Source organism: Tursiops truncatus, chromosome 3 (assembly GCF_011762595.2).
Source record: "Tursiops truncatus isolate mTurTru1 chromosome 3, mTurTru1.mat.Y, whole genome shotgun sequence".
NCBI lineage: Eukaryota > Metazoa > Chordata > Mammalia > Artiodactyla > Delphinidae > Tursiops > Tursiops truncatus.
The window spans coordinates 9,369,558-9,382,391 of NC_047036.1; the positions used below are offsets into that span (position 1 = coordinate 9,369,558).

Consider the following 12,834-nt stretch of genomic DNA (forward strand, 5'->3'; position numbering starts at 1 on the left):
TAACACAACCCTTGACAACTTTTTTTTTCCCCACAAAGACAATCCTCCACTTAGAGAAAGAAAAAAAAAAAAAGGACAAGGAAAAAGAAAAAAACAAAAGGAAAGACAATTGGGAGTCTAGTTCTAATTTAGCTAAGTACAAAGGAGATGTGACAATAATCTTAAAGGGTGTAAGTTAAAGAAAACATACTGCAGCTGGGAGTCCTGACCCAAGAATAAACAAATACTTATGACTCTAGCTTCGGTAATGTATTTTCTTAAATGAGCAACTGCGCATATGCTCAGCAGCATAGTTTCAAGGAACTTTTAGAGTTGAGATAGAAGGTCAGTGGAAACATGGATAATTAAAAGATCCTTCTCTGAGAGTCAACCTTGCAATCCCCTTGCCAAATACTTGAAGGAGTACTTTGATGAGCCAAAAAACAAATATCACATAGAACAGCAATATATGCATATATATATATATATATATATATAATCAAGAAAAGTGATTTGAAATTCTGTACTGAGACCACCGATATCCATAGCCCTCCAACAAGTAAAACTGCACATGTAAAAAGTGAAGGGCAACAGCAAATGACTAATGTTTCCTGTATCCATACATATTCCACAAAGGCACACGCTAAATGCTTTATATTTTTTCATTGATTAATCCTATGGCGCTATAAGGTAGTTACCATAATTATGTCCATTTCACAAAACTCCAAAGTCCTCTGCCCATAGAAAGGCTTTCTCTCATGATCACTTTTGAGAAATCCCTTAATCTGTAATTTTATACAACCTGGGGGCTTTTACTAGGCATAAATATTTTATCCAAGAAATTAACTGTTAAGTACAATAAGCTCTCTGTTGTTAACCACGCTCTAAGCCAGAATATATACCTGATTAGCAATAACTCACATGCTCTGTCCTTTCATCCATTACGATTAATGTCATTCCAATGATGACCCATGGGTATTTTAAGATGTCAACTACTTCTAAATCAAATGACAAAGACTGAAATACGGTCATAGAATTTTAGGAGGGTTATGTTTACTGGATGCTAGTTATTTAATATGACCCATCTACCGGCGTGACACCTGATACCCTTTCATTCACGTTTGTTATTTACAGAGACACATCGGGACGAGTGGTGTTATTAGCTCTCAGAGAGGCCGGGACCATAATACTTGGTGAGCACATTGCAACCGTGCTGGATGATGGGTAATTTATCTGAGAGTCAGTCATGCCGTTAATAAGGATTCTGACCTGTGACCAGCTCCCGGATCTCCAAGTCGGTGGTCTTGCGGAGCAACCTGACCAGTGCCGGGATGCCGCCACAGTTCTTCAGGGCGATTTTGTTGTCATCGTTGGCTTTCCCATACACCAAGTTTCTCAACGCCCCACAGGCACTACGGTGGACTTCCGTCATCCGATGGTCCAGCAGGTCCACCAGGAGCTGAATACCTCCTTGTCTCCTTATCTGAAGGAGTAAAGGAGAAAGGAAGGTTGCCTTAGAGAGGATGATTTCACTATTTAAACCCCAACAGGTTTTCTATATGAGGTACTCGCTATCCATACAATTAATTACACTGAACTGAATGAAGGCCTTTTACAAAGGGAGAAGGAAACAAATTATTGTTCTCTTTAGATTCTATTGCTTTTACTTGTTTTAATATCCTACCAATAAAAATTCAAATGCATTTCCTTTCAAGGCGCAGAATTTTGAAAAGATGATTTTAACCTCCTAATGGGTGTCTCAGCCATTTCTCTCTATAAAAATATGCCACAGGGCTTCCCTGGTGGCGCAGTGGTTGAGAGTCCGCCTGCCGATGCAGGGGATGCGGGTTTGTGCCCCAGTCCAGGAAGATCCCACATGCCGTGGAGCGGCTGGGCCTGTGAGCCATGGCTGCTGAGCCTGCGCGTCCAGAGCCTGTGCTCCACAACGGGAGAGGCCACAACAGTGAGAGGCCTGCGTACCGCAAAAAAAAAAAAAAAAAAAAAAAAAAAATGCCACATACTCAGGGCATGAAGCAGATGCACGGGCAAAAGAATGCTTCTCACTCCTAAGACTTATTAAATGTAACCGCTGTCTTAAAGGGCTGCAGGATTGCTGTACAAAATGTGAAAAGGATGCTTAAGAGGGGAATGCTCCCAACCTTTCAAAGGAACCAGAAGCCAAATGAAAAACCAGAAATGACACAAGTCTTTTCATCTGAGAAGACCTGGAAACTACGTCACCACAATGGCAGCTGGTCTGAACACGAGGACCGAGTCATGTTCTGCAGAACGTAGGTATTTGATTAATAACAACAGTAAAATAATATTACATTTGGGTGTTCTTTTTACCCAAAGAAAACGTTTCTTTTTTTAAATAAGTAAATAAAAAAAAAAAAGCCCTTGCACTATGTTTCCAGACGTGTTTTCTCCTTGCTGTCCTTTAATAGTCAGACCCATTTCAAAATTTAAACTGCAAACAAATGGTCTAGTTAACATACAGAACATTTCATGGAGTTTTCATTAGCAGAGCTGTATTTGAATACTTCTGCATTTGGAAGAAGAATACATACAATTCACTCAGTAATATTCTTTCCTTTTTTTAACCTCAATATCCCTCAGGGATTGAAGAATTATAATTTGGCATGAATGAATATAATCTGACACCTTCCCTACTTAGTTTTCTGATTACAGAAAACTCATTCATCCCACAGATGTGCAGGGGCATAGGGCCGGACCCCCAGACTCCTTCAACAGTGCTCTAGTGCCCCGTTCTCCAGGAGGCCACTCAGCTACACTGTTTAAAACTGCCATCTGAATCACACCACCCCCCTAATCCAGCAGTCTTGTTGCACCTTAATCTATCATAGAATCCTTCACAGCATGTGTCCTAACTTCTTTATTATGTTTCTTGTTATTGTCTGTCTTCTGCTAGAATGTATATTCTTGGAAGGCAAGTCTCTTTGTCTTGTTCATTGGTAGACCCCCATCCCTATTCCAAGTGCAATGCCAGGCACACAGTAGAAGTTCAGTAAGTATTTGAGTAAATGCGGAGGGATTACTTGTTATAGCAGTGTTTCTTTCTCAGGTCAGCTAACTCAAAACTGAGTAATAGTCCTCTTTAAAGGAAAACAAAACAAACAAACAAAAAGCCCTTTTGTAAACATCTAAGAACATCTCCAAGGGGCTACTGCAGCTCTTCTGGGACCAGCTTACAAAAAAATGAGGATGCATGTCTCACACATAAGGTGGACCATCTCATGATTCAGAATATGTCTGGAGGAATTATTTTCATCCATCAACCAAATGAAAACAGAGAAAGTTGAAATCCTCCCAGAACTCATGGACTCTAGGTCCCTAATTTAGAAAACATGACTGTGGTGTCACACCTCCCGTGAGATCAGGACCAGGGACAGAGGAGAGGAGAGGAGAGGAGGCCTCCACACAGCTCCACCCCCAGAGGGGGACAGGGGTGTAGAGACAGGCGTTAATGTCCCCGAGGTGCCTGTACAGTCTGCACTGGTGATAGCACCGGTGGAAGGTGGCTAAAGGGACCATTGGGGCAATTAGAAAAAGCTATCAAAGGATCAGAAAACCATTTTTTCTCAACTTACAGTTTGACCCAGGGCCTGCCTGGCACTCACCCAAGAGAGCTGAAATCTCTTGCTATACATGTGTCCCGTAAATACATCTGAGCTTTAACACATGCATTTTATTTTTATTTCCATTTGTACAAAAAAGGTTAAACTATGAATGTCATTTTCTCAATGTGTTTGTGTCTGCATGTATGTGCTGTACGTTAAAATTATCTAGGTTTAATTATTTTAATAATGAAGCTATTATAAAAGTGGTTTTATAAAGCCATTCTTGCAGTTCACCAGTTGGTTATGTATTAAAGGTAAATGGTGAAGTACATCCATCTATCTCTCTACCTTAGCTATTCTGTATATTATAGTTAAGATTCCTAATTTATGATAATATATTTCCCATTCATATAACTTAATGAATCAATCTATTAAAATACTATTCCAAAGCTTGAAAAGGGAAAATGAATTCAAAATGAAGGCAATATCAATTCTTAATGTATAATGAGAAAATGCTGTTTTCAGTGTGACCCTAATTAATGCCATATATCCAACTTTATAATGAAACCTTCTATTTTAACCCATTTAGAGCAACACAAATAAGATGATAAACTTTCTCATTTGCTCTTATTTTGAGGGTCACCGGATCATCAATATAAAAAAAACCTTTTGTTTTCTTGGGATTGAAATTTACCTAAGCATATGAGAATCCTACTTCAGTTTTCTGAAGCCAAACATGCGTCAGAGTTGACCATCACAGACGTGAATGTGATGGTCAGGTCCTTGGTTCTGCCCCCTCCTGCAGCCTCCCCGCTCCCAGCAGGACCCGAAAGAGAGCCGTAGGGCAGACTTTCAATTCTCTTGCAGGGTCTTGATTCCTTGCAGGACCTCTGGTGGTATGGATGGGTCCAATGTTGCCCTGTTCACTTCCCCTCTGCTTTTCCCCTGGATCCTCTCTCTCTTCAACTTCTCCTGGCATCCAATTCTTCTAGTCTCTTCTTGTGTCCAACCTTAAACTCTTATAAGCCTCCAAACAAACCCACTGTAAACATTAACAAAGTACAACTCTCTTTGAAAGATGATCAGGGGAAACTCTCCTTTCTAAAAATGTACCTTTTTAAAAGGTACTTCCTCTCCCACTATTTTTCTTTAAAGCAGTCTATTTTTCTTTAATCCTCCCCAACGATCACTCCACATCCAAGAGGCGGGGCCCTTGTTTTGGTCCCCATGCTATCATTTCAGGCCAGTGTACCCCTTCTTCTTCCTCCCTTCATCATCCTCATGCAGAATTCTTCAAAAGTCAAATCTTTAAAAATTCTAGGTCTACTATTATTGAAACCAAGTCAATAAAATATTATATAATATCATATCCAATCTCTACAAATCATAACAAAATCAAACCCAGTAGCAGAACGCCTGTCATAGAGTGCTAAGTCAATAAATATGGATCAGATGAGTGGAAGAATGGTACAGTGCTTATCGTATGTCAGTTTCCTTCTCTCTCTTTAAAAAGTTTTTTTAATAGAAGTTATTTTTTAGAGCAGTTTTTTGTTCACAGCATATTTGAGCAGAAAGTACAGAGATTTCCCATATACCACTGCCCTTACACATGCACGGTCTCCTCCATTATCAACATCCTCCCCAGAGCCCTACATCTGTTACGATCTGTGCACCTACACTGATACAGCATTATCACCCGAAGTACACAGTTTACATTAGGGTTCACTCTTGGGTGTTGTACCTTCTATGGGTCTTGATAAACGTATAATGACATGTATCCACCATTATAGTGTCACATAGAATAATTTCACTGCCCTAAAAGCCCTCTTTGCTCTGCCTGTTCATCCCCCCACCCCTCCTCATGAACCCCTGGAGAAATCACTGATCTTTTTACGGTCTCCACGGTTTTGCCTTTTCTAGAATGTCATCGAGTGGGAATCATCCAGTAAGCAGCCTTCTCAGACTGGCGTCTTTCACCTAGTGTATGCATTTAAGATTCCTCCGTGTCTTTGCACAGTTTTGACAGCTCGTTTTTTTTTAGCGATGAATCACATTTCACCGTCTAGATGTAACCTAGTTGATCCATTCACCTGCTAAAAGACATCTTGGTTGCTTCTAAGTTTTGACAATTAGGAAGAAAGCTGCTATAAACATCTGTGTGCAAGTTTCTGTGAGGACATAAATTTTTAACTCCTTTGGGTAAATACCAAAGAGAGCTATTGCTGGGTTGTACAGTGAGAGGATGTTTAGTTTTGTAAGAAACCACCAAACTGTCTTCCCAAGTGGCTGTACCATTTTGCATCCCACCAACAGTGAATGAGAGTTTCTGTTGCTACACATCCTCGCCATCATTTCGTGTTGTCAGTGCTCTGCGTTTTGGCCATTCTACTAGATTGTAGTAGTATCTTATTGTTGTGTTTCTTTCTCTTTTCATTCTGTGTGATTCCAATTTATTTACATTAATACAAATCATTGAAAAAAAACTATCAATACTGAAATACATATAGGGAAACAATAGCTTGAGTTGGATCTGGACTGAACAAATCTCACATCTACTTTCTTGAACTTGACAGGGAATGACTGGAAAGGGCTTTTCATACATAATCTGATTAGACAATCTCTTTTTTTTTTTGCGGTACACGTTTTTGTTTTGTTTTGTTTTGTTGCGGTACGCGGGTCTCTCACTGCCGTGGCCTCTCCCGCTGCGGAGCACAGGCTCCGGACGCGCAGGCTCAGCGGCCATGGCCCACGGGCCCAGCCGCTCCGCGGCATGTGGGATCTTCCCAGACCGGGGCACGAACCCGTGTCCCCCGCATCGGCAGGCGGACTCTCAACCACTGCGCCACCAGGGAAGACCTGATTAGACAATCTTAAATTCGTTTATTAAATGATTCTTTGATACATGGTCCACTTTAGTTCCTGTGTCAATAGCTCATGTTTATTTCTCTGCTGAGCTGTGAACTTCAGGAATTTAGATGGAGGAAGTAATCTATATAAGAAGTAAGAAAGTTGGAGGCTGATGAACCCCATACCCAGGGGAAATAAAAATGAATTAACCAATCAAACAAAGCAGAACTTTGCCCTGCTACCTGTCCTTTTAGGTTGTTTACAAAGAGAACCTTCTTAAACCTAATGTAGACAGTCTCTTGGGGATGAAAGCTGGGATGTATGTGCAAAGAATCAGTAAAGCTCACCCAGTTTGCACCAGGGAAGAATGAAAAGAGCTTATATACCTTTGCCATCCAGTCCACTGTTTAAAAGAGCTTTTTGCAATTTAGACTCTGGAACTAAAATTATCTAAAAATCATTCAGGAGTAGGATGCAATGGTTTTCTTCTTTGTCCTTTCATAACAAGGCAGAATATATATAAAACCTTTTAACTCAGAAAACAAATGGTTGGGCAATTAAATTAAATACAAGAAAAATGCGAGTAATGCAATATCGCCCATTGCAAAAAAATGGGGCCTCACCATTTAATGGATCTGGTGCTCTTAACATTATTTGCATTTATTGAGAATAAACTATATTTACCAAATGAATTAGCTATTATCATTAAGTTGATATCAACATCAATGAATAATTTAGAACATATCCAAGTAAAGCAGTGTTTGTATGTTAATGACAGCCTTCATAAAACTTTGATGATGATGTATATCGGGTGGAAAAGTTATCAGGAAACAGGATTCCTCTTGGGAGGTACCGGTCTTCACTTAGAAAAATAGTATGAAAGGTTAGTTTGAGGATAGTGAGACCCTGAGGGCATGGGTTACAGGTGTTCATGGCAACAAATGAGATTGCTCACCAACTCTGCGTTTAAAAGGGAGAGGAATTTGGAGCTGGGATTAGAAGAGAAAAGAGATTGGAGTAGCCTTTTGTTAACCTACTGGTTGGTGAGATAAGGACCTCAAACAGCTAAGGACCTGGGTATACATTTCTCTGCCTCTCTGGGATCTAGTCTACTGGAAGCAACATGGATATATTTTTATGCTTCTGGCTTTGTGCTAAAAGAAACTAGGCTGGACCTGAGATGCAAAGTAAATTTAAATCCTAGTCTGCAGGACTAAGAACATATAGTACTTCCTCTTGCTCGAGATATTTATGATCAAGGCACAATGTCTGAGAACTGGTTTATAGAAAGCTGACTAAAAAGAAGTACTCAGTGATTTCAGTAAATTTCCAATTAACTGATATTTTTCAATGGTGTTGGTTAGAAAAATTGGCAAAAAAGACACAGTTGTTTTATATTCCTTATGAATGTTTAAAAATTAATTTTCTCTGCTTAAAAAGCTACTGGAATGGGCTTCCCTTGGTGGCGCAGTGGTTGAGAGTCCTCCTGCTGATGCAGGGGACGCGGGTTCGTGCCCCGGTCTGGGAAGATCCCACATGCCGTGGAGCGGCTGGTCCCGTGAGCCATGGCCGCTGAGCCTGCGCGTCCGGAGCCTGTGCTCCGCAACGGGAGAGGCCACGGCAGGGAGAGGCCCGCGTACCGCCAAAAAAAAAAAGCTACTGGAAGATACAAAGTTTGTAGATCTGAAACCAGAGGCTTAACCAGAGGTAACTGAATCTCACTGTCAACTTTAATGCAGAAATTGCAAGGTTATCAGTTTGTAAAATACATATTTTATCTCAACGAACTCCACCTCTCGTCCTCATAGTTAAGCCATCGTAGTTTCTGTATAATTTGAGTTGATGTATGTACATGCAGTTGCCTCTGAGTAAAATAGAAGTACAATTCTTAAAGGCTAAAATCTTCTTTGGTTTTATGATAGAAACTATTTTTGAGAATTTTGAGAGAAAATACATCTCTCTTTACAGTTGTGGGAAATGATCTACTTTCTCCATTCAACAGGTAAACCAAGATGACTTATGTTTCTTTTCAAATTATGTTTTAGAAAGAGGGTCTATTGTGTTTTGGTGGTGCTGGCTATGAAGCTGGAGCAACTGGATTCAAATCATCCCTCCTTCTCTTAAAACCCATGTACCCCGAGGCAAGTTACTTAAATGTCTGTAAAACATGAACAGAAAGTGAACCTGTCTCATAGGGTTGTTTTTAGGATTAAATTAAATCTCAAATGTGAATTGTTTAACAATGAGCTCAGTAAATATCTGTCAAGGAACTACCCACGGTATCAAGTTGTTAAAGGATGTTCTTAATTGACTTATTACCTGGTCAATATATGACTCAATAATATGCTCATATAACATATGATAGAATCAGTGAAAGGCATATAATTCAGGGTTATAACTTCATCAATTTCATTGAGTGTATAAACTGAATATTATTGAATATGTCATTAATCCATTCTGGTATACCACTAATGAGATTATATAAGGGATATATTTATTCTAGAATGAGCTGTGTGAATTGTATTGGTCATGTTTAAGAAATAATATCAAAGTCTGCTGCATCAATATTGAACCCCTGAGATATTTTGCTAGATATATTTCCAAGGGAAGTACAGTGAATTAATTGATCTATATTTTAAGAAGAACAGAAATGCAATGCTTTTTCTTGTTATAGTAACTGAATTGATCAGGAAAATAAAAAAGGCATTCAAAATAATTTTGAGGTGATACTAGTTCTGGGAAAAAGAGAAAATTTTTTTCCTGAAATATAGAGAGAATTATTAGGCAAAAAGAGAGAAGGACCATGTTTTGATTTTAACAAATTAGCCTGTAATAAAAAAATGCAACCAGCAGCAAAACATATAAACAGTAACAAGTTAAGTATCTGTGAAGGTTCTAGTTTCACGTAGATCCTCCCAGATGCTACTCATGCGCCATGATGCAGGATGAGTAGGGGTTTGGGTTTCATCTCTGTGTGTAGCAGAAAGCTCTTTGGTGTTTGAAACTGACATGGAAAGAATAAACAAGTCTACAACTACATTATTATTGTTATTTGAGTTCCCTTATTTTTCCAATCCAAAGGCCCCTACACTCCTAGAATCTTTGTCACCCTGGACAGATTTCCAAATCCAGCTCCCACCCCACCGAACTTGACCTCAGCTGGCACTGAAGACCATCACAGAGGTAACCGCATGAACATATAACAAAATGGTAGGGGGGAATCTGAACATGTTTTCCCTTTAAAAATTTTTCTTTATTTACTTATTTTTTATAAATTTATTTATTTTATTTTATTTATTTTTGGCTGTGTTGGGTCTTCATTGCTGCATGTGGGCTTTCTCTAGTTGTGGTGAGCGGGGGCTACTCTTCATCGCGGTGCACGGGCTTCTTATTGCAGTGGCTTCTCTTGTTGTGGAGCACGGGCTCTAGGCACGCAGGCTTCAGTAGTTGTGGCACGTAGGCTCAGTAGTTGTGGCTCGCAGGCTCTAGAGCGCAGGCTCAGTAGGTGTAGCGCACGGGCTTAGTTGCTCCACGCATCTTCCCGGACCAGGGCTCGAACCCGTGTCCCCTGCATTGGCAGGCGGATTCTTAACCACTGCACGACCAGGGAAGCCCATCTTTTTTTTTTTTAAACTATCCTCAATTTAAGAGAAGTAGCTGATATTGTATGAGTTATGTATTGGTAAAAGGTTCCTGTCCATATCTCTGTTTAAAGAAAACTATTTCCCATCAAAATCTCTGAAATGACCTGTTTTACAGCAGTTTGAACATTCATGTTCTCATCACCGTCATTATCCTATAATTTAAAGAGATAAAGGTAAAAGGAGAAAAGCCCTTTCTTTTAGCCTGAACATGAATCATTATTCCACCCAGTGACGCATTTTACAAAACACTTTAAAAGGAAAAAAACACCTGAATCATTGCAAACAAATTACATATACCAGAGTCCTTGGCCCTTTCGATTCCCCTCTTGTTAACTGCGATCATAAGCAGAGAAGTTTTCTAGACGTTCCCCCATTGCAGAATGAAATAGTCAGTCTAAGTGGATGAGAAGCCAGCAGCAGGATTCTCTACTCAAAAACTTGCTGCCACCAGTGAAGCGGGCAGGAGGTCAAAAGGGGCCTCAGAGCTGTGCAGCTGGAGACTGGGAGCTGACACCCTCCACAAACACTCCTGGGCACTCAGAATTGCTGCGAGTTTCAACATTATTCTGTAAGAGCACTCAGGAAAGGCCCCTCTTTTCTTTTTTAACAAGCAAGAATTTCAATGGATTCCACACATTCGTTTTCTAAAGATGCCACTCAGACACACTGAAATGTTCTAAATATGGCTAATGGTTTCCATTACCTGGCGTAAGTTTTGAGCTGTCCTTGCACATACAAGATACAAAATCACTAAGTAGTGACAATTGCAAAGAATGCCTCCAATAAAAGTCTCTGTTATTGTGTTCCAAACTGAACTCAATCCAACATATCGTAAGTGGCAACACTAAATTCAGACACTTCAGCGTCTCAAAAGAGAATTGTAGATGAGCGCACATAAATTTTGAAAACACAAACTTGTGTAAGGCAGATGTATAACTTAACTATTTAAAAATTATTAAGAGATCTCAGGATGTGAATGCAGGAAGCCCACAAATATTAACCCCAAAGCTTTCACTGTTGTACAGATTGGACAGTCCCTCTTTGACCCATGGTTATGGAATGGCTAGTCTGTTCAGGTGCTGGGCTCAGAGTGGGGGAGATGGACCGGGTCCTTCCTTTAAAGGAGTCCACATATCTGTAGAGGAATCAGAAACCAAAGAAACCAGCAATGAAGCTAATAAGATCATTTCAGTAGTGAAAAACAGAGGCAGCTCTACCTGAAGGAGGACCTAGCAATTTTCTAGTTGTAATTTTGATCCTTAAAGAGGATCCATCAAATTGTACAAGCTTTAAGCCCCTCAAAACCCAGATCTTCTCTGGTGATAAGAACCATAGAGAAGAGAGGAAAAGAGGATGGAGCACGCAGGAAGGTGTTGCATGGGGCCAGTCCGGGTACCATGATTAGGGAATGTTTGAACAGAGACCAATGACACGAGGGAGTGATGGAGGGTTCCAAGTAAGGGCAAGGAGGTCGGTGTGGCTGGAGCAGAGTGAAGGAGAGATGAGATGGGGTGACAGCTAGGTGGTGCAGGGCTGGATCTGGGGCCTTTTGGCCACTAGGGCATTGGGTGTACTCTGAAGAAGATGGGAATGAGAGTTGACCTAACATGCTTATTTAAAGACTGTTGCATGTGCCATGTGGCGAACAGACTGTAGGGGCCCAAAGGTAGAGGCAGGGACACCAGTGAGATCGTCCAGGTTTGAGAAACTCGGTAGCTTTAGATCAGAATGATGGGAATGCAAGTGCCAAGAAATGGTGAAATTCTAGATCTGTGTTGCAGGTAGAAAAATGCGGAAAATATGGGGTCTGACCGAAAGAAAGGAATCACTAGTGACTAAGGTTTTTGGCCTTTCATTTTTAATAAAACAAGTATGTTGATAATCATCACAATAGTTTTTGGTTGACCGACAGATGGCAAAGTGTTTATGAAAGACACAGCCTCTCATTTAAATTTCTATTTCACTGGCATTACGAAAGCACACATTTAAAAAATTGTGATTCTTCTGTCATTGCCAGATGGAACAGAACATCTTTCTAAAATATAAAATTATGCTAAATACAGACATAGCAATAATAGAGAAATTGTTTCATATCTTAGATAGCCTATGGTTATAACAAATAATGAATATTAAAGTAAACCTAACATATTCCACCAAAAGGAGTTATGATAGATATATAGAGAAAACTTTCCTATGCATTTATTTTATTTTTAAGTTAAATATCTAAATTTTTAAAAATTTAAACTATATCAAGTAAAACTTTCATTATACCTACAAAAATTGTACAGAATATAAAATTTGCTTAAGTGTTTTCCTGTTGTGCATATGTCCTTTTTTCTTTCTTTTCTATTTTAGGTGACAAAGTCACCTATATGTCTGGGAGATATATTTGCTCATAGGCTCTTTTGCGGTAGCAACAAGCCAACATTTACTGGAGTAAACATTGGTTGAGAAAAGAATTTTAGCTTTGTTCAGTTCAGTTGATATTTACTAAGCACTGTTCTATGCTCCTTGAGGATCTCATGGACAGGAGATATGTACAGGAACAAACAAGATGCTCTGAAACCCACAGGAAAGGCATGAAACCAGCCTCCTTGGGAAGTGGAGCGGGGGAATTACTTCTGGAAGAAATAACAGCTGAATTGATTTTAAGAAGATTAAAACTGGTGAACTATACAGTGTAGAACATGATTAAATTCTAAAATGCTTGGGGTAGTCCATGCTTATAAAGTGGGCGACAAGTTACGGTAGGGTTGCGGGGGAAGAGTAGGCATCAGTGTGTT

General features: G+C 39.8%; 1 protein-coding gene across 1 annotated transcript in view; it reads right to left on the reverse strand.

Moving 5' to 3' along the window:
* CTNND2 (catenin delta 2) overlaps nt 1-12,834 on the reverse strand; it is a 776,118-nt gene that overhangs the window by 221,865 nt on the left and 541,419 nt on the right. The window contains exon 10 of the mRNA XM_073802014.1: nt 1,249-1,462. Coding sequence (XP_073658115.1) covers nt 1,249-1,462 — 214 coding nt within the window. The remainder of the gene's footprint in view (nt 1-1,248; nt 1,463-12,834) is intronic.